We start from the raw sequence: 27,626 nt of genomic DNA, 5'->3' as shown, positions 1-27,626 counted from the left end.
ATTTTTTAAAGTCGGCTGATAAATTTAATGAACTCCAACATGATTGGTACCAGTAAGCGGTCATTTAATTTGCAGAGAATGATACATATCTAATACATTATTGTATCTTAAAACATAAATATGTATTAATTTACTCGTTTTTAATGTGGAACCAGATTGAATGTGGGGGTCAAAGATTGTAATTTTCATCTTTTTTTAATATAAACTACACCCACTATATTTTCTGTGATCTCCAGTTACAGTTTCTGTAAAGCATGAACCTAACAAAACTTCCCGAACAATCTGATTATAGAATCCTTCTAGGTTTTTCTTTCCTCCCCCTGATTTAGTAGCAACTTTTTTCTAATAATTTATCTTTTTGAATTATTTCTAAAATGTTCTTATACATTTTCAAAACTCTTTTTTATCAATTTACACAATTTTTAATACCTTAAATAACCATTAACAAGTACAAATGGCAAACCATCTGAAAACAAGCAGCCGACAGTAAACATGCATTTAAGACAACTTCTGTTTAATTCAAATGAGCGCGTAGAGATTTCTTTTAGAAGCCATTTTATTTACAGGAGTATATATTTTCAAATTATTGAAGGCATTCTAAAGCAATTCTGAGCTGAGTTGAATGAAATTTATCATCTATGAGCAATTTTCCCACTAATTTTCTGTAGTCTCGATTTCTCTAGTCTTTCATTCACACCTGAAGCTCCAGGAGAGAATCACGGCTACTGAGAGGACACCCCTCAAGTGTGATTGGGCAGGAGGAAAGTTACAAACTCAGTTATACTTCATTTTCCACATTTTGGCAAAGAATATTCCTGCCAGCAATTAGTCTTGTATTTTAAAATAGCATTTAAGCATCTTTAGGAGTTTGTAAAATATTTTGTGTCCCTTATTGTAATAAGTAATAAGATAAAGTTCCCCTCAGGCCAGAAGCATGAATTTAGTCCACAAAAACATATTTGTAAATATTTTTAAATCTGAGATTTTTAGTTTATCAAATTCATAAGATCCATAGAAGTTTATGGTTTAAAAAGCCAAATCATTCTTACAAGAACTATAGTGAGAAACAGTCTTCTAAATCCCTCTTTCTAACTCTGTCAGCTATTTCTTCTGTTTCCATTTTTTCCTAAATAATATGTCTATATCATTATTTCTACATTTCTTAATTTCAAACATCTGTTAACTTATTACAGATAAAAAGGACTTGGCCTCCTTATGCCACCTTATTCCTTCTCTCTCTCTTTACTTTCCTCATCCTCCCTGTATGTAAATATTTAGTTATAGATATTCCAATTTCAGATTAAATCATTTATGATGACTAATATAGCTAAGCCATGAATGTATACTATAACTACATTTCCTTTCTGGTATAATGTTTTGTTTTAGAATTAATTGCTTCATTTTTATCTTCGGTTTTCTTTCCAACTGTAGTGAATTATTTCCAAACTCTCCAGGGATTACAGAACCCTACTGAATGCTCTTTTCCGTAGGGTCTTCCAAAAACATCAATACTCCGTCATTTTAATTATCCCCGAGACATCTCTCCTGAAGCCCACTCTCTTCCCATTTCAATGTATAGCTGTGACTATGTGTAGCTAGGTGCAGAATCTAGCTACACACAGAATATGGAGAATCACAGATGAACTATAATAATCGGGAAAACATTGATACTTAATAAATGCCTTTGGAAAAACTGTTTAGAGAAAAAATGAATTTAGATTAATACTTCACACTGAAATTTCAAATGTTTTAATAAGTTAAGCCAAAATAAGTAAATGTTGTGAGAGTATAACTACCTCAGCTGTCCAAAGCTGACTTTGGTTTCATCATGGAAGCAAGAGGAAATTAATGACAGGATTAACCACAACTTAAAAAAATGGATGTGCATTGAAGATTAAGACAAATAAATGAAATGAGGAAATTGTTTACACTTTTAGATAAGTATCTATAATTATTAAATGAGTTTACTATTCATCAGGAACTATTTTTAAAAATTTAAATATTAATATCCTTTCAATTCTTAGCAAATAAGATGGATAGTTGACAAAATGGAATACAAATATGAAACATTAATAAGGAACCACAAATTGAATAGTAGATTTCACCTCAGACTTAAACGAGCAGGTGTGTAATTGATTGACAGTGCAAAAATAGTCCACTTATGTGTTATTCTTGCTGTAAATATTTTTCTGGAGTATCATCCAGCAGTAAGCAACAAAAGCTATAAAAGCTGATAATACTTTTTGATATGATCGTTCCATTGTTTGCAATATATTATACAGAAGTAACTAAAAAGAGGATTTTTCTTTTGCAAAATGTGCTAAATGTAATAGAAAAAGAAAGACAAAGTAGTTCGTTGGCATAAAAACCATCTCATTAAGAACTATAGCAGGTCTCTGTATTACCTCATGAAAAAAATATATTGATAAAATGAGAAGGAAAAAAGGCAGAACACAGAAGCATATGTGTAATGATAATATTAATTATGCTTAAGGATGAAAAAGTCCATAAAACAGATTAATGGTTGCCGGGGCTTAAGGATGGTTGGGGAAGGAATAGAGAGATGGGTATGACTGTCAAGGGTGGCCCGAGGGAGATCTTCGTGGTGATGAGTATTCTGTATCTTGATTGAGTGATAGTTAATGGGAACTTAGGTGATAAAATGACAGAGATCTATATACAGGCATTATGTCATGTTGAGCTTCCTGGTTTTGACTTTGTTATATTCTGATTATGTCAGATGTAACCATGGCAGGAAACTGGGTGAAGAGCACACAGTACTTTTCAATATGATCCCTGTGTCTTCCTGTAAATCTATCATTTCAAAATAAAAAGTTGGTGTTTTAAGTTTCTAAAATCTTATAAAATTGTTGGCATACTCAGGTTAAAGGGATATTTTGTGGTGTTCAGTTTTGTGCTTTGCATTTTGTCTTGTGATTTTGTTTGATTTTTTCCATGTTAAAGTTGGTTGAACGTACAATTATTTTAAGTGCCTGTGTATTTTCTTCGTAATTTATGGAATCAAATTAATAGAAGTTTTGCTGTGGATTTTCTGCCACCTCATTACTTCTTTTATTTTTTTTTCTTCTTAGTATGTGCCAAGAGTTGTAACCTCTGCACAACAGAAAGCAGGAAGAACTATTACAGCCCGGATCACAGGAAGATGTGATTTTGCTTCAAAAAATAGAATTAGCAGCGGTTTAGCTATAATGGGAGTTTCTCCTCCCATGAGCTCAGTTGTTGTGGAAAAACATCATCCAGTCACAGTGGTGAGTCCACATTTGATGACCTTTTGTCAAAAAGTCTTTTTCCTGAGAGTTCACAGACTAGTAAACACTTACATAACATGTTGAGAAGATAAGAATTTATGATGACTGGTACTTGTTCTGCCTTTTCCTGATACAGTTTTTTTGTTTGTTTGTTTGTTTGTTTTTATACTTGTATTTCTCCAACCTGCTATAAATCTACCTTTCTGCTGTTGGGAAATTAATTTCAGAAACATCGTTTCTTCCAAACTGTAAAAATTATAAAATACTAAAAGTAATCCAGTGTGTTTGTGGTCAAAAGAGTAAAATATGTAAAGGATTTATTATCCATTTAAAAAGAGACAAAAATTAGGCCGGGCGCGGTGGCTCAAGCCTGTAATCCCAGCACTTTGGGAGGCCGAGATGGGCGGATCACGAGGTCAGGAGATCGAGACCATCCTGGCTAACACGGTGAAACCCCGTCTCTACTAAAAATACAAAAAACTAGCCGGGCGAGGTGGCAGGCGCCTGTAGTCCCAGCTACTTGGGAGGCTGAGGCAGGAGAATGGCGTGAACCCGGGAGGCGGAGCTTGCAGTGAGCTGAGATCCGGCCACTGTACTCCAGCCTGGGCGGCAGAGCAAGACTCCGTCTCAAAAAAAAAAAAAAAAAAAAAAAAAAAAGAGACAAAAATTGTTCACTCACTGGTTCAAACAATTCTCCTGCCTCAGCCTCCCGAGTGGGTGGGATTACAGGTGGCCGCCACCACAGCCAGCTAATTTCAGGGATTGATTTTAAAAGAGAATGCCCACTCTTTCCTTGCCTAACGCAGCCATGGCTCGTGGTCCCAAGAAGCATCTGAAGCGGGTAGCAGCTCCAAAGTATTGGATGCTGGATAAATTGAGTGGTGTATTTGCTCCTCGTCCATCCACCGGTCCCCACAAGTTGAGAGAGTGTCTCCCCCTCATCATTTTCCTGAGGAACAGACTTAAGTATGCCCTGACAGGAGATGAAGTAAAAAAGATTTGCATGCAGCGGTTCATTAAGATCGATGGCAAGGTCCGAACTGATATAACCCAGCCTGCTGGATTCATGGATGTCATCAGCATTGACAAGACGGGAGAGAATTTCTGTCTGATCTGACACCAAGGGTCGCTTTGCTGTACATCGTATTACACCTGAGGAGGCCAAGTACAAGTTATGCAGAGTGAGAAAGATCTTTGTGGGCACAAAAGGAATCCCTCATCTGGTGACTCATGATGCCTGCACCATCCGCTACCCCGATCCGCTCATCAAGGTGAATGATACCATTCAGATTGATTTGGAGGCTGGCAAGATTACTGATTTCGTCAAGTTCGACACTGGTAACTTGTGTATGGTGACTGGAGGTGCTAACCTGGGAAGAATTGGTGTGACCACCAACAGAGAGAGGCACCCTGGATCTTTTGACGTTGTTCACATGAAAGATGCCAATGGCAACAGCTTTGCCACTCGACTTTCCAACATTGTTGTTATTGGCAAGGGCAACAAACCATGGATTTCTCTTCCCCGAGGAAAGGGTATCCGCCTCACCATTGCTGAAGAGAGAGACAAAAGACTGGCGGCCAAACAGAGCAGTGGGTGAAATGGGTCCCTGGGTGACATGTCAGACCTTTGTACGTAATTAAAAATATTGTGGCAGGGAAAAAAAAAAAAAGAGAATGCCCTCTATGAATTCTCAGCATTGGACAACATTCCTGTATACTTACTAAGTATTAGCAAAAACAAAAGTACGTGGAATGATTTTAAATCCTTTTTTCCTGAGTACTAGCTGGTCACTAGATGATTAAATGAAGACAAGCTGGATTGATTTGAACTGAACTTCAGGTGAAGTGGGACCTTAGCGAGGTGGAATGCTGGAGATAGAAGCACCAAGTCCAGAGAGACACATGGAGATGATGGAGGATTTATTTTAGGATTATCTTAGGTTTCATGTTTCATAAGTTGGATAGACTCTGAAAGTTCATAGAAGACTTTTCTATATATTTTTGAATATGGAAGACAAGTTACCAAAAATGAGAAGAAATGAATGCATTTCTGTTTTTTCAGATGTAGAAAATGTATAGAGATGGTGAGAGACTGTCCATTTGTGAGGTAAAGAAGGCGTAAAGAGAGCACATATGTGTTTATTTTTTATTAGACAACCTTTTGTAATAATAAGAATTCATATTTTACAGAAGACAAATCAAAGAACTAAACATTTAGAACCCTTGTTTTTGATACTTATCTCCCATGCTGCCCTCCCTTTATTCAGTACGTGCATTTCTTCCCCACTAACTGCATATGAATCGGATAGCCATCAGCTTCCTGGATTATGTGACAGACACAGTGGCAGTCATCTGTACTGTATTTCTTTTTACCCTGGCAGTCAAGATCTAAATCTACCAGAAATGGTTTTTACTAAAAAACCAAGGATGCGATTTGTGACACCGTAGCCTCTTCTGCTGGACAATTGCATGCTTCTAGGGCCACTTCATTCTCTGTCATATTTTGTGTTTCAGTGGCTTCTTTATTTCTGCAGTTCCTCTTGCCCATCCTCCCCAAAGAGAAAGCCTTTTTGGTAGGCTCAGATTAGGTGACTGGCAACTAAAATTTCCTATCTGTTGCAAGAGTATCTCTTATTTATAAGGGTTATCCAGTTATTTATATACAAAGAAACATTTTTATAAGATACTTTAAGAAAAGAGGTTATTTTTCTTTTTCTTTAAAAAGGAGTTCTGTTCTTTTTAAAACAGAATCTGACAGGATCTTGTGTTTTTAAGAGGTGTCATTCTTTTTTTTAAGCAAAAACTACAGCTTGGAGTTTTTTAAATACATAGTGAATGTTTTGACCAAATATATATAGTTTTACTTAAAGTATTTTAACGATGAGTTTTCTAAGTGGAAGATCCTAATAGAAATTGGCATGTCCTAGTCAGTGGCGTGGACTAATAACTTACCTTGATAACAAATCCCACTGCTGGCTACTAAGAAGCTTTATCGGGTTTAACAGGGAAAAGCCTTGTACTGATACATATTGTTCATATGTTTACATGTAATGTGTACTTGTGTACATAGTGTGTACTTACATGTATTACATGCATATTATATGTGTGGACTGAGTCGCGTGTGTCCTGACTTTAATGATTCAGTGCTCATGTCTGAGGTGTTCCTTTGAGCTCTGAGGTGATGTGCATAAAACTTTTAGTCTGCTCCCAGGTGAACCAGGTTAAATATGAGGGCTCTGGTTTAAAGAAAGGACCAGACTGCATCCTGAGGGCTTCCCTCTGCCCCTGGGATTGGTTTCCACAGTCAAGTAGAGAGAAGGAAGTTGGATCGAATGAGGGGAGGGCTCAAGGCTGACCCCTCTTCCAATTACCACAGTTTCTGTCTGTATACAAAGCCTCTGTACACATTACAAGATTCCACTGGGCCCTGTTGGAGGAATGGCTCCCATGGCTTTCTTAATGATCTTTGTGGATATAGCTCTGATATTACATTGTGGGTGTTGAACATGTCAGTCAGGCTGGGTAGGGGTTCCTTACAGAGAAGGGCCTTGTCTAATTTAACAGCTGCTTCACTCCCTCATTGCTTCTCCTACTGGATCTTAACAGATGTTTGTTGGGTTAAATTATAGATGATAGATGATGAAATGATACATAGTATACATAATTTTGTGGTATTATTAAAGCAGATTTTTGTCTTTTCAGCAAACCATTCCTCAAGCAACTGCAGCAAAATATCCCCGGACCATTCATCCTGAAAGTAGTACCTCAGCTTCCAGATCACTTGGAACCAGATCAGCTCACACCCCGTCTCTCACAAGCGTTCAGTCCATAAAAGTGGTTGACTAAAGTGAATATGTCCATAGTGGGGTCTTTTAATCCCTCTGGTCTTACCAAGGGTTAGAAGTCTTTTGTTTTTAACTTTTTCATATTGTTAGAACATCATGGATACATCACGTTCATCTGTTCAAAATTAACAAGAGACTTTTTCAAACTCTACCATGCTTTGTAACTATATGTAGAAATTATTTTAATGTTATTTTTTATTTAAGCAATTAAGTAAAACTTTTTTAAATTTAAAAAAAACTGGACTTTATTTTTTTAATATGTTTAGCCTGTTGCTGATTACATCATCAAAGTATATAAATTTATTTTCACTATTTATAAAACACTAAATTATTTCCAATATTACACAGCTGTAATTCACTCAAAGTGTTGAGAGGGAATCTTACTAAAAACAAAGTATTAGAACTAGTAGAAACTAGGATTTTTTTTTTTTTTTAAAGTTAAAGACCAAGTATAAATGATTTTTTTTTTTTTTTTTTTTTTTAATTTTTTTGAGACAGAGTCTTGCTCTGTCGCCCAGGTTGGAGTGCAGTGGTGTGACCTCGGCTCACTGCCTCCTCCTCCCCTGTTCAAGCGATTCTCCTGCCCCCGCCTCCCGAGTATCTGGGATTCCAAGTGCCAGCCACCAAGCCTGGCTAATTTTTGTATCTTTTTTAGTAGAGACGAGGTTTCATCATGTTGGCCGGGCTGGTCCCGAATTCCTGACCTCAAGTGATCCGCCCACCTTAGCCTCCCAGAGTGCTGGATTACAGGCGTGAGCCACCACTCCCAGCCCCAGGTTTTTTGTGGCTTTAGCGTGTTAGTCTTCATTTTTCCAGGACTCTAACAGTTGAAAATAGACGGAAATGGCAACATCTATGCATCATTTTTTAATGCCAAAAGGGAAAACATTTGTAATACTAGAGTTACAGAAGTGTCAGAAATTTCTTGTTAGAATGATCCTGTTTCTGGTTTTCTTTCTCACCTTATTTGAAACTCTGCAGCACTGAACCTACCTTGTTCTCCCTGAACATCTAAACACTGTTCTGTGGTGGTGTGGCCCTGTGCAACTCAGCAAACCTAGGCCTGGGCAGAAATTTTTCAATGGCTGTCCAGTACAAAGAAACCATCTGGGCAGAACTGACTTTGGTGAACAAGACTTGGCTTCTAATGGTTTTATTGCTGACTGATTGTGTGGACCAGACAATTTAAATGAATCTCTGGATCCTCATCTGTGAAATAAGCGTAAAATCTACCTACTATTTCACAAGTACTTATGGAATACATCAAAATAAACAGGTTCTAAAGAGTCTGTCTAGGACCTCAATTTCCATATCTTTAACTGAGTGGATGGACTTAATCATCTGAAGCCTCTTCTAATTTGAATGTAAGTTCTCTTACACTAATTTTTATTATGGGAAATAGGTTTTCTTGCTGCCTCACATTGTTCACAGGACATCAGAGAATAAGTGTGACATAGGCAAATAGAATCCCATTTTCTAATAGGGCCCACTAAGGCCTTTCTGAATTATTATCAGGCTGTTTCTTAAAGGGTATTAGATATTTACACAACACTTGTTCTGGATTCTGACCCAGCTACCATTGTGGTAAACAGCTCCACCCCTCATGGGCTTCAGCAAGCTTTTCATGAACATAAACCACCAGCACCTCATCTCGCGCCCTTTCCGTGTGCTTGCTCTTCCTGGGCTTCTCCGTTCACTCCCAGTTGAGTCAGGAGAGTGCAGGCTCCACTGGGGAGCCCACTCATGCAGCACAGAATTAATACTTGGCATTGTGGTAAACAGACCAATTCTCCCTTCCTCCTCCCCTGTATGAATTGTCCTGAGATGCATTAGTATATTATGTCTCTCGGAATAGAGTAGCCCGAGATTAAATAATCAACTATGCTTGTACCGAGTGATGGCCACTTAGGTAATTCACTTTGTTCTCACTCTCCCTCCTTCCCTGGACAACTCGCCTTTTTCCTCCACTCCTGCTTCCCCGGATGCACACTTCTGTAAAAGTTGTTGCACACAAACTTCGGTCTTAGACAAGCTCTACTTTTTGAGGATCTAGACTACAACCAGGAATGGTTTTCAGTATCCAAGCCAAAACAATATGGACAAACTAAAGTGAATATTATGAATGTGTGATTAAGAATATTATAAACATCTTTTTAAGCTTTAAGCTCTAGAAATGTATGTTGTCTAAAGCACCAAGCAATTAGTGTTGGCCTAAGTTAACATAAATTCAACAATTAAACATTTTACACAGTTATAGTATGTATTCATATTTGTTTCTTTTTGCATAAAGAGGTTATTCCAATCTGGTGGGGAGCAGTGATAAAGAGAGGTCAGTGGAAACTGGCCATACTGAAGAACAGATGGGACAAGACTTCTCAATACGTTTTTGAAAAATGTTTTGGAATCATATGAATCTATTACCTGTTTTAAACATTCGTAAGATTAAGTGGGCCACTTATAATCAGTATGAGACAAAGACATAAAACTATAAATTCATGATAGAATAACTGGATTGAAATTGCTTATGGTTTTATTATATGCCTTGTAAATTTAGAGTCAGAATCCGAAAATGGAGAGTCTTAAATTCCAATGAATAGGTGCACATAAACCGACACAAATTGATACTCGATTTTATATTTATTTCACAACTCTCAGATTACAAAAATAATGCATGTTCATTGTGAAAAAAATTGAATGTACCCAAAAGTACAAAGAAAATTATCATCGGTAATTACATCACCACAAGATTAAAAAAAAAAAAAATTGGTGTACATACTTCTGATCTTTCCTAAGTAATATATTACACATTATGTGTGATTTAAAGTCAACAATGACTATAAATTTCCAAACCCAGTTTCTCTTACTGAAAGAGAAATAACAGTTGATTTCCATACTGTGGGCATGAGGCTAGGCATTTCACAGGCATTTTCCCTTCATCTCTACTCCAACCCTGTGGACTAAATAGACATTTGTCCCAGTTTATAGAGAAGGAAACTGAAGATCTAAGAACTTAAACAACATTAACATGCCCAAAGGTTCACATCTAATAAGTGGCAAAACCAAGTTCAAAACTAGATTCGTCTATTGTAAAAACCGTTGGTTTTTTACTGTACCATGATGCTGCTCCCATGAATTTTTAGAAAAAAACATGACATACAAAACCCTCCTAGATTATCTTATTACATGTGTTACATCAAATGACAGAAATGGGAAAATGATATATAACTTGCCCTCAGCAAAAAAACTATTTGGCTTTTTAGAGGTTGAAAAGTATCATGGTATTACTCTTCTTTCACCTGTTACAGTACCCTGTCACCACCATCATCATAGTTGAAAATCAGTGCTACTGCTAGGAGAAATTTATGGCATTAAAAGAACTGAATGCTGAGTGGAAGATCATGTAAATACAATTTCTTTGGGCATTTATGAAACTACACATTTCTTGGAGTTTAAGTCAGTTTTGCTTTTGAAATGACGAGTCTTTTCTGGAAAAAAATAAGATAACATTGATTAATACCTAACATTTTTAAAGCACTTATTGTCTACTAGGCACTATTGTTCATTAAATCCCACAACAGCCCTTTGAAGTAAACATTTTTATTTTCTTTCCTAGTTAATAAATGAGAAGGTTGTCACAGGGAGGTCATAGAACTTGCTCAGGATTTACAAGCAGTCAGCTTTGGAGTTCAAGAGTGAGCTCACACAGCCTTGCGTCAGAATACATACCCTTAGCCAGTTCAGTGGACTGCATCTGTGTCTTCTCTGAGAGTTCTTATGGAACCTCTTTCATAGGAAGAATACATTTAACCCTTTTCCCTTTTAGAAAAAAGAGTGCAGCTCACTGCCAGCGCTTCTTTAATTTTACATAAACACACTCTTTGAGGCTGAAGCAAATCTGACTGATTTTCAATGTGAAAAACAAATATAAAAACTGTTCTTGGAGTTATTTCTAAACAGAACTAACATCAGAATAGTCTGAATCATCCGAATCGTCAATTTCCGAAAAATCGGATTCACTGAATGAATCTTTGGCCAACAATTGTTTGAGAACGACGTCAACATCACATGTAGGAATGCTACATTTTCTAGGACTTGACATTTTCAACCATCAAGAATTTCCATATTTTGTAAATGGAAATATCACTACTAAAAACAGAATGCTGTAAGTAGAATGATGTATTTTGTTTCCAAAGTCGATATACTAGAGCAATGCAAAAATAATAATAAAAGCAAGATAATTCATGGCAAAGTTTTCTCGGGGTAAATGCTGCAAGCACCGCTGGCGAATATTCTCGGGGCCAATGGGAACAGGGTTAAAGTTGAGGGAACAACTCTAATATTATGAGATGGTGTGATGGAAGGTAGGTATCCACACACTGTTCCTTGTACCTACTACTGCTGGAAACTATTGGATCAGTCGGTGTTCACTCATTTATCTTCTTGCTCCAGGTAAAACTGCTTCAGTGAAAATAATGGCAGATGTTCCTGTTTTTTGCTTGAATGCTTGTTATTATATGAGAGTTATAACACCTCCTAATTTATTGATAAGCTCTTAAAGGATCTTTCCTGACAAGATGGTCAGTGATTTCGGCCGAGTGATTTTTAGCAATAACCACAGGTGGCAACGTAATAGCCTGTCTGCTCTTTTTGTTCCACCTAGAGATAACATTTTCAAATACACTAACCTGCAGTTTCTCAACTGGGGTAAAATGGCATTTTGAGCAAGACAACTCTTAGTTGTGGAGAACAATCTTGTAACTGTATGGGATGGTTTAGCACTTCTTCCCCGCCCCACCCGCCCCCACCACACATGTGCATAAACAGAAACACTCCCACACTTTTTCAAATGCCGAGTAGGGGGATGACACAGAACTGCCCAGTATTGACTGGGTCATTCCCCAAAGGAGAAGCTGCTGACAGCTTACAAGCCCCTTCTATAGTTCCACACTCCATGTGAGCCACAGCTAACACCACCCTGGGACTGCAGCTGGTCAGGATGGTGTTTCTGTAGACTGCTTTCTGACATTTTAAGGGAGAAAGAATTTCTGTTTGTTGAAATTGTCACCTACCAGCTAGTTTTGGGAAACCTGCGTGTACCAGCTCTTCATACAGGTGCTTGGCCGGATCAGCCTGAGTCATCAGGGTCCCATGTAGCCAGATAAGCAGAGCCCTGTGGCCATGTTCACGGAAGCTTTCATTTCCTGTGCCAAGCACAAGAGGTCCGAGGTAAAACACCACGAGCTGCTATCTCTTTCCATTGTGATCTCGGTTCCAACTAAACTTTCTGAATGACTGTGGTTGCACATGTCTGTTCCTCTTCGAAAAAAGCCCTTCCAGTTGCCCTCGCTGTGCTGCTTTATGATGACCAGTGTTTGCATTCCCTCCAACTCTTGGCTCGCACCTACTGTGCTTGGCACACACCCAAAGGAATGTACAAGAGAGAGGACAGCTGTGGTGCCTGCCCAGTGGTAACAATTTTAATGAGATGTGCAACTTCTCATAGACCAATGCTCCTCAAACTCCCAGTGCTTATTTCACCTGGGTATCTTACTAAAATGCACGTTCGGATTCAGTAGGTCTGGGGTAAGAATCCATGCATCTAACAAACTCCCGGGTGCTGCTGCCACTGCTGCTCCATATTCCCCACTCTGAGCAGCAAGCACGCACCATTCATTCTGCCACTCCAGTTTCAAGAAAGCTACTCTGAGGGAAGTTTGCATCCCTGGGCCAGGATTATGCATTTGACAAATACTCACTGGATATCTCAGCCTGGACAGGTGTTGGGGGAAGTACTGGGATAGGGAGCCACAAAGCCACTGTGGTTCCCAACAGGATGTCACTACAGGCTCCTTGCTCTGAGAAATAGTGTGCAGGAGCAGACATGCTGTGCAAAGGAAGGGCCTGAGCTCTGCAGGGGTGAGGGAGAAGTTCACTGGACAGACTGTTACAGAGAGGCAGGCTTTTCAGGGAGAGGGAACTACATGCTTACAGAATGTACTCCTGGACAAGTCCTCTGTTCCTTTCCTAATCTTGCTCTTGACAAACTAATTTGTCTAAAATACCATCATGAGTCTTGTTACTCCTCTGCTCAAAAGCCCACAAACTCCCCATTGCCGGTAACCTTACCCTGGATATAAGGGTACATTACAATATAATGTACCCTGGACATTTACAATATAATTGAATTGTAAATGTCATTGTTATTGTGCCAACTAGATTATAAACTCCATCAAACATGCATGGCTTAAAGAGCTGATGTATCTGTCCCTCATCCAGCAGAGAAACACTCCAGGCCCTCCATAAAGGTTCCATCGAAACACTTTAAAATCTCCCTTGTCCTGCTGGCAAGTACTCTGAAGATAACACTGTATTTTCCAGTCATCTCTTTTGGTCAAGATAGAGTTCCAGGAGGCAACTCAATTTTCCTAAAGACTTCACACAACACTATAAGCCTAACTAATGACAAAAAAGAAATCTCAACAATAAAAAAATTTTTCTAGTTAGAAACTAGTATTTAATGTTTTTAATATATTATCATCTATTTTTCACATGAAAATGAATCCTAAGAATGTGCAATACAAAGTCTCATATACTTGTATGTGGTATAAATAGTGTGTGCTCACAGGCTGTGCTTCTGCTATCCCCAGTTCCCAGCAATCCCTGGTACAAATCGACCCCTGAGCAAGGACACCTCATCTTAGGATGTCCATGAGAGGGCTGTGCTCTGAATAAAACACTTTGCCAAGAAACGTGTTTGCTTCATTGTTTTCAAAGCTAATTAGTTGATTAATGCCAAGTAAACTTTCTATGTTTCCTAGGTTTTCGTCTAACTACAAAAAAGCAAAATTAAGGAATCTAGCTGACCTGACCTCACTAATTCTGACAGTTTGAGTCCGCCTGAAATGATTCCATTGCTTGGAATCATCTAGCCAAGAAAGCCCTCTGAGTCTATATTCCCCATGTCTCTCATGGGACAGCCAAATCTCCCCTAAGGCAGCGTCCTACGAGAACCCTTTCTCCCCCACCCACCTGGTTTAAGGAATTCCTCTTTCTGGAGCGCGGATTTAAACAGGGAGTCTATTGATTACAGAATAAACCCATTCACCCCAGGACAGTCTCAAGGAACATAGAAATCAGACTGGCTTCCCACTGACACACCAAATGTTAAATCCTTGCTTCCTTAAGTGACTGTCCAGTTGCAAACCTTAATTTCTCTCTAAGCTAAATGCCACATGTTTGATATGGCTCAATAAATATAATCATCCCTTGCAAACTTCAGTTTACTGCAGACCATGCGCATTCACTTTCTGCAAATCTTTTTTTTTTTTTTTTTTTTTGAGACGGAGTCTCGCTCTGTCGCCCAGGCTGGAGTGCAGTGGCCGGATCTCAGCTCACTGCAAGCTCCGCCTCCCGGGTTCACGCCATTCTCCTGCCTCAGCCTCCCGAGTAGCTGGGACTACAGGCGCCCGCCACCTTGCCCGGCTAGTTTTTTGTATTTTTTTTTAGTAGAGACGGGGTTTCACCGGGTTAGCCAGGATGGTCTCGATCTGCTGACCTCGTGATCCGCCCGTCTCGGCCTCCCAAAGTGCTGGGATTACAGGCTTGAGCCACCGCGCCCGGCTCTGCAAATCTTAACACCCAAATCACTGGTGTGGATTTCAGCTAGCTGCCCCTATTCCTGGGCCCCTCGAAGTCTGCGGCTTATTGTGAGTGCCACGCACTTCCTTGGAAGACCCCACACCAGGAGGCACTGCTGTTCCTAACAGTGACTTCCTCCTGCCCACATCACCTAGTCTGTACTCACCTGACCACTGTGCCTCAATGGCTCTAATCTGGTCATCTGTAAAGTTCCATGAACGGGCCAGCCTCTGCCACTCATTGGCCTTCAGCTGATGGTAAGCCAGGCCCCAGAGGAACGTGCGAATGTGTCTGGTCTCCAGACTATGGTCTTGCTTGAATGTCAGAGGAGAGCCTGTTGATGGGTCCCCGATGCTCTCATGATGCTCCTAAAGTGAAAATAATTTATCAGAAGATTTCAGACATGTTCTACTTATTACCTTATTTCAGAGTATATATGTTTTTCATACATAATTAGTAAGGTGGTCACTGAGACTATGTTTTCAATGCCATCTGTCACTGGATCATTTTTTTTTCTTTTGACATGCAAAATGGAAACAAATGCTTGAAATTAAAAGGTTGGGTACCATCTGTCTGACACAGGAAATGTGAGGGATTTTGCCTATTGTGTCCCATGCTGCTTAGAACAGAGAATGAGAACAGAGAGGCTGTCTTGGGAAAGGATGTGTCACAACAACAAAACCATCTTTAATGGCCTTTGTTTGAACCCACACCCCCTTTTCTTCTTTTGGGTATTTGATGTTCTCATATCGAAGCTTCGGTGAGCCCAGATTGGCTGTATCCTTAATAAGACCCCATAGATGGTCCCTCATTCATCCTGCTCTCTGGTGAGCATGAGGAGAGCAAACTAGGAGCCTAGCTCAGGGTAGGGCTTGGGGAAGAGGTGACCCAGGGGGTGGAGAGGACAGGAGTGGACGTCATTTAAAGTCACTGCAGCCAGACTCAGCCCAACAGCGCTATGCCTAGATTGGCAAGGTTCCTTTTGTCCCTTCAGCAGAATCCACCAGAGTCCTGCAGAATCAAACCACAAACACTGGAGAAAATCACTGAGTGAAAGCAGGCATCGCCGCTTCCTAGAACTGTATGTTGTGCTTATGCCAGTAGGTCTCCAGGTTATCCTCCTGCAGAAGGTTGCAGATCAGTTAAGGACGCGCAGGACACGCGGCCCACCAAGAAGTCTGGGACTTCCTACTTACCTCTCCTTTTTCATGTATAGTGACTTCTATTTTTGTCTTTCACTTAAATAGAGGTGTATCTTAATGAAAATGTTCTTAACAACAAGATGGGAATCAAGGCTGGGGCAGGAAATGAACCAAAAGTGTCTAGGACCCTGGGTTTCAACACTGATGAGAAGAACTTGATGGGCCCCCACCATGGATCCTTCACAGCATCAGCAACCTCCTCCAGGAAGCTCAACAAGGGAAGCACAATAAGCTCCTCCTGGGAAGCTTGGCCAAGAAGGGCAAAACCTTCCTCTAGTATCTGAACTTTGTGTACAGAAGTTGGAAGAGGAATGGGAGGTGTGAACTACCCATAATTGTTTTAGAGACTGTAAAAAGCAGGGTCTTCTCCAACCCAACCTCAGTTTTACTTCCACAGTGGCTAGCTCCCAGGAATTCCAAAAGAAGTAAGGTTGAGGATGGGGAGATCCAACAAACTTGGGAGCTGCAGGCCACTTCACTTTGTCCTTCTCTCCTCATTCTGTCTCCTGAAACAATGATGAATCCAACAAGAACAAAAGCCTAAACGTCACAAGGGAAAGGGAAGAACACAAAATGCTTCTGCATTTATCTTTGTGCGATAACATTTCTAGTTCTTCAAGAAACTTACATGGTTTGTGCATTTCAGGATTGGATTGTGTGTTCCCTTAGGCTTCCATTGAAAAGGGCAGGAGATTTGGAAAGTCTAGGTCTTTTTCAGCAGCCAGTGAAAGCATTAAATAGCTTGCCTGCCAAAGCACTGAACTATTTGCAGGAATAACATGAGCCAGAACTGGTGGAAATTAAAATAACATAAGTCAGGTTTTAGGAAGCTCCCATTTGCCTCTGAACCACTGAATTCAATGATGGATGATTGGGTGGTTAGGTTAAAGGATAAATGAATATAAGAGAGCAATTTAAATCATATCTTTAATCCTTTTACTAGGAACCATTTTATATTAGGCAAGGATATAAACTTATTCAATGAACAAAGATAATTTAAAATAATAAATGCATTTGGTTAAAAAAATGTTTAAAGATACATCTTAAAAAACAAGTATTTCTCCCACTCCAGACCCCAGGATCCCAACTGTCACCAGAGTTAACAACTCTTACCATTTCTGGGGGTCTCCTTTAGCTATACTCATGTATTATATATGGTTTTCAAAGTATACCTACCTCTTATGTCTTAAAGATTCATTAGGAAAGAGGGCGTATTCATTTGGTGGGAAAGTAATTTATTCTCATCTACCCAAAATAATTTTTAAAAAGCTATCAGGAATTAAAAATAGAACCAATGAATATTTCTATTTCCAAAGAAAATGTGAAAGCAAGTTAAAGAGAAAGAGAAAAGATGGAACTTGGTAAAGTTGTCTTCAATAAAATACAATGGTAATTTAAGAAATTGAGCCTGAGGATATAGGAAAAGAGGAAGAGGTAAAGGGAGGAGATGGAAGAACGTAGAATATGATGAATGGGAGAGAAGAAACAGAGAGTTCCAATTGTTAAAATTAAAAAAAAAAAGTTTTACAAGCAAAGCACCTTTTTTTCTGTTTTGTTTTACAGGCAAGAAAAGTTGCAAGGAGGATGGTGTGACCTTTAAAAGAATCCATATATATCAAGACTACCAAGCTAATTAAACAGGATTGTGAGAGAGAAGGAGATGAGTAAATGCTTTTTGCTTTAAGGATTTAAGGGAAATTCCCCAGGACTGGCCAGGTGGACAGCAATCCACGTTCGTAGAAATTCAGGGTGGGCCTCAAGTGATTAGGGCCTGAATTCTGGAGCTAACACATTGGGCCAGGGGTAGCCATGCAGCCTAGAATGGAAACAACACATCACTAGAATGGAAACCACACATCACTGTAAGTCAAGAATGGTGCCTGGCAATGCCATTCTTGCCTGAGGGCATAGAGTTGAATCTTGCAGGGGAGGGCAGTCTATTGAGAAGCTGCATGGGTAGCAGATATCAGAGAAAATAAAAATAAAAGAACAGCAAAAAGAATGACTTACAGACAAGTTTTTTTGCGTTCTTAGATGAATAAGGTTTTCGTGACTCTCACAGAATACTTGAGTGCCCGAAAGCACGCACAGGGGTGTGTTGAAAACTGCCGAGCCACAGAAAGGAGTTTTTTAAACCACTCATTCGTGCTTCTGGGAATAGCTCATGGCCAGACTGTGGACAGAGGGCACAACCAGGGCGTCACCCATCGGAGCTCACACGCTAGGTCCATTAGAGCCAGCCTGGACAATGCCCCTTGGCCCTAGTGAACTCCACGCACTCAGTTCTGACGTCTGATGTCAGCAAAGGAAGAGGCAGATGTTCATTCCGTGAATGGGGCAGAACAAGACAGAAGGGAGAGTTATAATTGTACTGACCAGGACTCTGATCATTAGAGCAAAGAATGGCACAGACCCTCCACTGCCCCTCAAGAAGAAGGGTGTTGCCAGGAGAGCCCCTGCTGTGCTGGGATCGGCCTTCCTTACCTCTCTCCAGGCGTAGTATCTCTCTGCTTTAATGAGCATGTCCACCACAAGGCTATGGTTGCTCCTGGAGGCCACAGCCAGGGCAGTCTTTCCTTGCTAAAATTAAAAAAGAAAAAAAATTCAGGTGGTATGTCCTAGTGATTAGGAGCTCTAGTTTTGGAACAAGGGGGCCTGGGTTCAAATCTTGATTCTACCAGCCCATGCTGGGTAAATTTAGGCCAGTCCTTTGCTTCTTTGGGTCTTTATAACTACCCCATAGTGGAGTGGTCGGGGTAAATGTGATAATGCATATAAAGCCTTTAGAACATGTGCTACCCTGAACATTTCCTAGCCTCGTTTGCAGTTAGATATGTGACCTAAGTTCTGGCCAACAGTCTTTAGATAGAAGTGGGACATGCAACTTTTGGGAAGTATCTTTAAACAGAAGAGGGATGAACAGCATTTTCCTTCTTCTCTTCTCCCTCCTGAGTGGAATGCTGACATGATGGCAGGAGCCTGAACAGCCACTTTAGACCAGGAAGTAGAAGTCACGTTTTGAGGCACATTCAGTAATAAGACAGAAAATGGCTGGATCTTATTAAGAATAATATCAATAATGGCAACGCTGGTAATTCATAGGTCAATGGACCCCTATCTAAAATTTTTTCTATTACACCATACTGCCTCCAACCAAACATGGGAGGTTTGAATCTTAAAAATGGAATGATCAACAAGCGCAAAATTATGTTCTGGACATAATTTTGAGAATGAACTGCCTGGAGCCCACATGGTATTTTAGACAAATTACGAAAAGGTACACTTTTCTCAAGATGGACAGAGCTCAAAGCCAGGGCATAGAGATTTGCAAGCAGAATCCTCTGGATTTCATAGAGTGCACCACTTCTACATCTAAACATTTTACCCTGAGCAAAGGATGCTCGTTCTCATTTGCTTTTCAAACGCCCCATGAAGAATTTGCTCAGAAAACAATGAAAATTAACAGTCAGAAAAGACCCAAGAAGAAGTTCCAATCTCAGGAACCCTTATGGATCCAGAAATATATCCCAGGTATTATCTTACATGGTTAGATATTCGCAACGAGTGCAATTCCCACCAATATAAATGATTTGGTTCATAGTCTAGGCGCTAAGACCCAGGCGAGCAGGAAAATTAGGGCTGAAAGTAATCAGCCTCTAATCAAAAGATAAAGTAATGAAATTAGGAAGAACTGCATTTTGCAGGCATTTAGCAAGCCTCTAATTGTATGCTGTCTACATTCTGGCTTGTAAAGCCATTTGAATCACCATAATTAGCCTGCTTTGAGAAGGCAGCATTCTGAGAGCCAGAGTTTCCAAGTTCATAGGAAAATTTTCCTAGGGAATATATGCTGGAGTGAAAATCCAAACACTTCTGCCCTTAGGGGTTGGGAGGTAGCATGGATAGAAGGTTCTCTGAGAGCTTTTTGACACCTCAGGCCAAGAGGACAAGCAGAGAACAAGCTGCTGGGAAAGTTAAATTTATACCAAACTTTGGTTCCCTATTTCCTAACCAGACCCTAACACGGTCCTAGAAACACTTTTCTTTGGCAAAAATGAAAATAAAAATAAATTGTGGGAGCCAATAGAAAAGATATTTTTTATTCATTAATTAACTACGTATTGGGTGCCAACTATGTGCCAGACCTTGAAAAGAAAGCAGAAGAAGGGAAATCTGGGAAAATCAAATTATGAGGCCCAGTAAACTGTGAGTTCTTGTTTTGAAAACAAAGTCAAATGGTAGCATTGACTGTTTACTGGAATATCTAGTCCACTAAGCACCGGGGACCCCAATGTAAATCCCTGCCCAATGGTATAGATTTTGTACCCACAGAATGGCTCTGGGTGTATTAAATATTCATGAAAAACTAAAATAAATTACAGAACAACAGCATTAGAAAATATTACTGCTAAATATTAAACCAAGTTAACCAGGTACAACTGGTGAAAGTGGTGGAATTCCACACAAGTGATAACATTATGGGTTTGTGTTTTCCTTCCTTAAGCTTTTCTATGTGTTCTAAATTGTCCACAGTGGGCTTGTGTTACTTTTTTTTTTTTTGAGGCGGAGGTTTGCTCTTTTGCCCAGACTGGAGGGCACTGGCACGATCTCGGCTCACTGCAACCTCTGCCTTCAGGTTTCAGGTGATTCTTCTGTCTCAGCTCCCCCGTGTAGCTGTGATTACAGGCGCCCAACACCATGCCTGGCTGATTTTTGTATTTTTAGTAGAGATGCGATTTCATCATGTTGGTCAGACCAGTCTCAAACTCCTGACCTCGTGATGTGCCCACCTTGGCCTCCCAAACTGCTGGGATTACAGGAGTGAGCCACTGCGCCCAGCCGGCCTGTGTTACTTTTATGATCAGAAAAAAAAAAAAAATCTAATTTTAGAAACTGACACACAGAGAAAAGTAATATAACATATAACTACTTTAGATCTTACACATGTAAAATGGATGATTCTGAACTAGAGTAGGGTGGATTCAGGCTTGCACTGTGAATTAGGGAGGTACTGGCTATTGAACTATGTGGGTAAAAATGAGGAAGGGAACACTGCAAGTTTCGGAAGCAGTCATCTTTGCTGACAGTTGTAGCAAAGCACCAGATGGCAGAGCAGCCACTACTTGGGTTTGAAGCCAGCTCTGCCTCTTACTATGTGTGTGACCCAATGTCATCAGAATCTCTCCAATCTACTCTTGAAAACTGGAGTAATTTTGTCCACCTCACTGAGATGTGAGGATTGAAGTAATATGGCATGCATGAGTACCTGACAGGGCTGTATCCAGGGGCCTCCTGTATAACTTTCAGTAAAGCTGAAACCTAACACAGCTCTCTGACAACCCTCCGGAGGCTTAGCCTGCACTGTTGCACCACTTGAAAGAAACAAAATTGTCCCTCTTTAAAAACAAGTTTACACAATAGCCAAAAGGTGGACACAACCCAAATATCCATCAATGGATGAATGAATAAACAAAATGTGGTAGAGACATACAACGAAATGTTACTTAGCCTTAAAAAGAAATGAAATTCTGACACATGCTACAACATAGATAAACCTTGAAGACGTTACACTAAGTCAACTAAGCCAGTCACAAAAAGGCAAATACCATGTGATTCCACTTATATGAGATGCTTAGAGTGGTCAAATTCATAGAAACAGAAAGCAGAACGGTGGTTCCCAGGGGCTGGGAGAAGGAAGAAATGGCGAGTTATTGAACAAGTATAAAGTTTCACTTTTGCAAGATGAAAAGTTTTGGAGACCAATTGCATAACAATGTGAACATACTTAACCATACTGAACTATATACTTAAAAATGGTTAAGACAGTGTTTATGTATGTGTATTTTACCACAAAATTTTAATTAAAAAAAAAAATTTAGACATATGTAAAGTCATTCATTGCAACTCTGTTTATAAGAGCAAAACCTTAGGAACAACTTAAATGTCAGTCAATTGAGGACTAGTTGAACAAGTTGTGATATGTCTGTGCCATGCTATACAGTGCAGCTCAAAAAAAAAAAAAAAATGAAGGAACTCTCCATGTACTAATATGCAAATATCTCCACTTAATAATGCTAAAAAAGCTAAATGCAGAACAGTATACTAGTTATAGGTAAGCCATCAGTGTCTAAAAAGGATGGAGGAAGGGAATAAGAGTACAATGTGTTTATGTTTGCTTGCATGTGCACAAAAAAATCTGGAAGGAACAGAAATAATTTATAATAACGGATACATATAGGCAGGGTGGTATGGTAACCAGACAAGTAGGAACAGGGGTGGGTGGGAAATTTTTACTGTTAAACCCTTACTAGTTATATTCTTTTATTTTTGGACCATATGAATCTATAATCTTTTCAAAAATTTAATAAAGAATTTGAATTTAAAAACACATATTTGTCATTCAAAGTAAAAATTCTTACTGACATAGCTCAACCAAAACTGGGATATTTTACTGACTATGAAGATACACGGTTTCTCCAGTTTGTGCCCATTTCACAAAAGATATTCCAATGCCTCTGCTCAACGCTGAGAGCCAACGGGAAGGTCTTAGCAACCATCTCAGCTGAATGGATTAAGTCCATGCACTTACCTTGTCAACAGCCTTCAAGTCACAGCCTGCCTTCAGCAGGGTTTCCACCAGTTCCACATTTCCACAATCAGCAGCTACATGCAGAGGGGTTTGTTGCTTCTGCCATGAAATTAAGGAGGGGAACAAACTTGGACGGTGAAAAGACAAACGGAAAGTATAGCCATCCTGTTTAGGCTCAAGGGAAAACACAGGTCGTACATTCTTTAATGGATACTGGGGCATTCATTGCAGTATTATTTTCAATAGTGAAAAACTGAAAGGAAATTACATGTTTAACAAGGAGACTCACTAGAAAAATTATGATACATCTGTATATTGGAATAATAGGCAACCATTAAAAATTACTTTTTAAAAAATGATTTCAATATTAGGTACCTAAAGTAGTCAAATGTATAGAGACAGAAAGTCGAATGGTGGTTCCCAGGAGCTGGATGAGGAGGGAAGTCACTGTTTAATAGATATAAAATTTCAGTTTGAGAAGATGAAGAATGTTCTGGAGATGGATGGCGGTGATTTATACCAAAAGAATGTAATTAATGCTGCTGAACTGTACACTTAAGACGGTTAAAATGGTGGATTTTGTTATGCGTATTTTACTACAATAAAAATGATTTCAAAGATTTTTTGAAAATAAAAAATGCTTTTGATATAATGTTTGAAACTTCAGGAAATGATACTATCTAGTTGAGCTTGATTTAATTAAAACTACATATAGAGAAAGAGAAGAAAATACAGTACAGAAAAATGCTAATGCTAAGGTCTAGATGAAGGGATTAGAGTTTATTTTATTGCCTTCCGAATGCATTTCTCTGTTCTCTAAATTTTCTACATTATAATGTATAAAGGAGTTCAAGACTTCTAATTTCCTTCCGGAGTAATCATTTTCCTATTAAGATGATAAGAGTTTCAAAAGAAATATCCGAAATCCCAAGAAAATCACCCATCTTAACCTCTCACCAAAAGGAATGCAGTTGTGAAGAGATTTCTAAAATATTAGGGCAGAGAGGAGCCTTAGATGTGATCAGCCCAACTCCTTAACCAGAAAAGGGAAGCAGCTTCCCAGGGTCACAGAGCTGGGCAATAGCACGTGGCCCACTACTCCTCCCACCAGAGCACAGGGCCAGTATGCTGGGGATATTACCAAAAAACATTTATTTATTTATATTTTTATTTTTTTCTGAGAGACAGTTGCTTACTCTGTCATTTAGACTGGAGTACGGTAGCATGATAGTAGCTCACTGTAACCTGGAACTCCTGGGCTCAAGCAATCCTCCCTTCTCAGTTTCCTGAGTAGTTGAGACTACAGGCCTACAGGCTCTACTAATTTTTTTTTTTTTTTTTTTTTTTTGTAGAGATGAGGTCTCGCTATGTTGCCCAGGTTGGTTTCAAACCTGGCCTCAGGTGATCCTCCTATCTTGGCCATCCAAAGTGTTGGGATTACAGGTGTGACCCAAAACACCTGGCCTCCAAAAAGCCTTTTTTTTTTTTCTTCTTGAGATGGAGTCTCACTCTGTCGCCCAGGCTGGAGTGCAGTGGTGCGATCTCAGCTCACTGCAACCTCCACCTCCTGAGTTCAAGTGATTCTTCTGCCTCAGTCTCCCAAGTAGCTGGGATTACAGGCACCCAGCTAATTTTTTGTATTTTTAGTAGAGACAGGGTTTCACTATGTTGGCCGGGCTTGTCTCAAACTCCTGACCTCGTGATCCACCCGCCTCAGCCTCCCAAAGTGCTGGGATTACAGGCGTGAGCCACCACACCTCGCCCCAAAAAGCATTTCTTAAAGACTCATCTTCAAATGTCAGTGTGTCTAGGTGTTTGTCATTGAAGACATTACACTTACACTGACACGCCTACCAAAGATCTCTACCGACATGGAACAAAGGTGAAAATGGAATGTATCAAATCCAACAACACCCATTTTAACAATAATGCTACAAGTCTGGAAGGCAGGAAATGCACTAAAACATTAACAAGAGTTATCTTTCTTTGCTGGGTACTTCAAACACATTAAGTCTTTTTAGCTTTTTAAAAAATTTTACATACATATTTTACATTTAAAATATAAAATTTCCTATTTTTTATGCTTATTCTTGGTCTAATAAAAAATTAAAGTGATGAAGTCTGGTTCTGTAAAAGGATAGCAAGCCTAACAAACACTCCTTCCCTAGAGTACATCTAGCCAGTTCTGTCAAAACCAGTATCACATGTGAGCACAAGGCTCTGTCTGTGTACTTAGCAAAGATTTTGCCCATTGGGAAAGATTTTAGATATTAACATAGTTGAATACATAAGCATATTTAATAACAAGAGGAGATTTTTTTTTCCCCAAAAAAAACTTTTGGGATAGGTAAAGGCAAAGGAGGAGGCTAGGTTCCCTGGAGGAGAGAAGGGACAGAAGTACAGGTAAATCTTCATTCAGCTCAGAGCAAAATTTAGCTCATAGGTGGGAATGGGAGGAGACTGCAGAGATCTGAGTCAATGCTCCGGTTTCACAGTGCATTAGGACAGGCAGGCATGCCCACTGCACCGTGGCTCCTCCCTAAGCCGGAGGGGCGCCGCAGAGGCTTCTCTGGGAAGAGGCAGCCGGAAGGTGTCATCTGGCCTCAGGACCCTGGAAAGGCTCCTCTTCCACTCCCCTACGTATCCTGGAAGAGGGCAGGCCAGCCCCAGAAGAGCCCCAGAGAGCAGGCTCATCAGTGCCCACCCCCATTCTCTTCATCATTCCGCTGCGGCATTCCCATTTCCAGTCAGTAATGGATTGCTTTAATGAGTCATTTGATTCTGCTTCAGTTGACTGAACTTGGGGTGATTTTTCTTTTATTCCAAGAGGTCTCTTTTGCCTTTAGGCAAAGAGAAGACACATTTACTGTCTTCAATATAGAAACAAAGCTTCCTTCTTGTGGGGGAAAGGCTCCCTGCCAATTACAATATTTCACTCTGGGGGAGTGGCTTTTGATTTAAAGAGCCTCTGGCCATTTAGCTCTGAGCTACTGTTTTTCTATCAAAAGTGCTGGGCCTGTTAAACATGTAAGATTTAATCATGCACTGGCTGAACTCCAGTTGTGTGGCTGAGAAAGACAAAAGTATGTGTGTGGTCATGGGGATGGAGTGAGAGTTACACAAGGAAAAGGATAAAAAGGATGCACATGTTCCTCCCAGGAATTTTTAGGTACCTCGAACTTGATCAAAACTCCCCCTAAACACCCACTGTGTTGAAATATAAGAAAAGAGACCCTCCAGGCTCTGATTTTCTTGGCTTACCTGATTTAATATGTTAATATCATGCTGTGCACTTAATAAGCTGTTTACAACCGTGATGTGGTTGTTGATAACCGCTAAATGAAGAGGAGACTCCTTAGGCTGCAGAGAGAAATAAAAATTTCAAATCCAAAAGGTTCTGGTTTCATCATTCAAATCAAAAAGCAACTCATTTCAGCAGCTATTTCCTGATGATCTCCCAAGTACTGAAACTACCCATCCCAGTGGTGACCCTTAGTAAGTATTCAGCATTTGTGGTCATCCCAAGGCTTTGAAGCAAACTCGCTCCCCGGCAATCAGCTCACCCCCTTTGTTCTTTCTGGAGCAACATACTAAGCACCTACTATGGGCCAAGCTCTTTTCAGGTTGCCAGGGATTTAGCATGAACAAAGCTCATTCTCAGGAATCTTTCAGTCTAGTGGGGTAAGCAAATATTAACTTTTTTTAAGTCACACAAATATGGTACACAATTAAGTGCTTTAGAAGTAGAAGAGCCAGTGTGGGGATAGGGGGAAGGCTGACCTTTCGGGAGGCCAGAAAAGACTTTTCTGAAGAACTGACATTTAAGCTCAAATATGAAGGAGAAGTAAGTGTTAAATAGGCCAAACCGCAGGACTTCTCAGAGCCTTCAAAGAGCTAAAGGGCAATGAGAGTAGCCACAAGGGCAAAATCATTGCACAGTTGGCATTTCCTGAATTGATTTGTTCTGGAGCCCTGACTCCTTAGTGTGTCCTATAGGACTGGAGTCCCCCTTACTCAGGGGCACCATCCTCGTGCTCAGCTCTCCCCGCATAGAGTCCAGCCACAGGATGTTCCCCAAGCCCTCTGCAGCCTGCTCTCCTGTTCTCCTTTGTGGCTAAAACACCTACACCTGTCTTCCCAGCCACAGCCCCCTCTCACCCATCCCCATCACTGGCTTCTTACCCGGCCCTGCTAGGTCGCAGTGCCTATGTCTACCCCCAACACCTTGCCTCCAGGCTCCCGTGCTGCTGCAGTCCCACCCAGCTGCCACTGGCCTGTGGAGACATGAGAGGAGACATGCCTCCAGGAGTAGAGTCAGCTGAGAGTGGGGAAAAGGGAGGGAAGAAGCAATGAAGGGAAGTGAGGGCAGAAGCGATTAAGGCATGAGAGAGAGGGAAGTGAGGGGCATCCAGCATGATGAGGGAGGGAGGACACCAGCGGGAGGTGGACAGGGTTGTGACAGCAAGGGCTAAAGATCCAGTGACACCGTGCAGATCAGGAGCCGAGCTGAGTGTGGAGCGAGTGGCGAGAGAGAACAAGCGCCTACGAGGGTGAGTGATTAGGGCAAGTGCAGCGTCGCTCAAGTGGAACAGCTGATATTCATGATATGCATCAGACACACTCAGCACATTCTCATCGTGGTGCTTATTACATGCTCAATTCCCCAACTGTTTCTTCTATTTTTTTTTTTCAGAGATGGGGTCTCACTCTGTTGCCCAGGCTAGAGGGCAATGGAGCCATTGTCATTCGCTGTAACCTGAAACTCCTGGGTTCAAGCAAACCTCCCACCTCAGCCTCCCGAGTAGCTGGGGCTACAGGCATGCACCACTGTGCCTGGCTAATTTTTAAATTTTTGTAGAGATGGGGTCTTGCCATGTTGCCCAGGCTGCCCTAACAGTTTATACTCTGTTTTAAACATCAGGCTGACAGTTTTTCAGAGATCACATCAATAACCCTAGACATTCAATCTCATATTCCCCACTTCATACATGAGACACAAAGAGGATCAGTAACTTCCACAAGGCCATGCAGCAAGGAAGTGGCAGAGACAGGACGTGAACCCAGACCTTTCTGACTCTACCAT

The 27,626-nt window shown here is 40.4% G+C and overlaps 2 protein-coding genes and 1 pseudogene across 5 annotated transcripts in view; 2 read left to right on the top strand and 1 right to left on the bottom strand.

Annotated features, from left to right (window-relative positions):
• Positions 1 to 7,343, top strand: part of POC5 (POC5 centriolar protein) — a 37,015-nt gene extending 29,672 nt beyond the window's left edge. For all 3 annotated transcript variants that reach the window (XM_025388774.1, XM_025388775.1, XM_025388776.1), the window contains 2 exons: positions 3,093 to 3,269; positions 6,972 to 7,343. In XM_025388774.1, the coding sequence (XP_025244559.1) occupies positions 3,093 to 3,269; positions 6,972 to 7,115 (321 nt within the window). In that variant the 3' untranslated portion in view covers positions 7,116 to 7,343. The remainder of the gene's footprint in view (positions 1 to 3,092; positions 3,270 to 6,971) is intronic.
• LOC112626601 lies at positions 4,078 to 4,925 on the top strand (annotated as a pseudogene). Its single transcript, XR_003119921.1, has one exon. The product of XR_003119921.1 is annotated as a 40S ribosomal protein S4, X isoform-like (transcript).
• Positions 7,344 to 10,537: 3,194 nt separating the features above from the next.
• ANKDD1B (ankyrin repeat and death domain containing 1B) overlaps positions 10,538 to 27,626 on the bottom strand; it is a 53,860-nt gene continuing 36,771 nt past the window's right edge. Inside the window, exons 9-14 of the mRNA XM_025388770.1 lie at positions 25,805 to 25,903; positions 22,544 to 22,642; positions 18,439 to 18,534; positions 14,919 to 15,120; positions 12,184 to 12,315; positions 10,538 to 10,599 (exon numbers count right to left, since the gene is read on the bottom strand). Of these exons, the coding sequence (XP_025244555.1) occupies positions 10,538 to 10,599; positions 12,184 to 12,315; positions 14,919 to 15,120; positions 18,439 to 18,534; positions 22,544 to 22,642; positions 25,805 to 25,903 (690 nt within the window). The remainder of the gene's footprint in view (positions 10,600 to 12,183; positions 12,316 to 14,918; positions 15,121 to 18,438; positions 18,535 to 22,543; positions 22,643 to 25,804; positions 25,904 to 27,626) is intronic.

The sequence above is a fragment of the Theropithecus gelada genome, chromosome 6 (genome assembly GCF_003255815.1).
Source record: "Theropithecus gelada isolate Dixy chromosome 6, Tgel_1.0, whole genome shotgun sequence".
NCBI lineage: Eukaryota > Metazoa > Chordata > Mammalia > Primates > Cercopithecidae > Theropithecus > Theropithecus gelada.
This window is presented reverse-complemented; position numbering and strand designations above follow the sequence as displayed.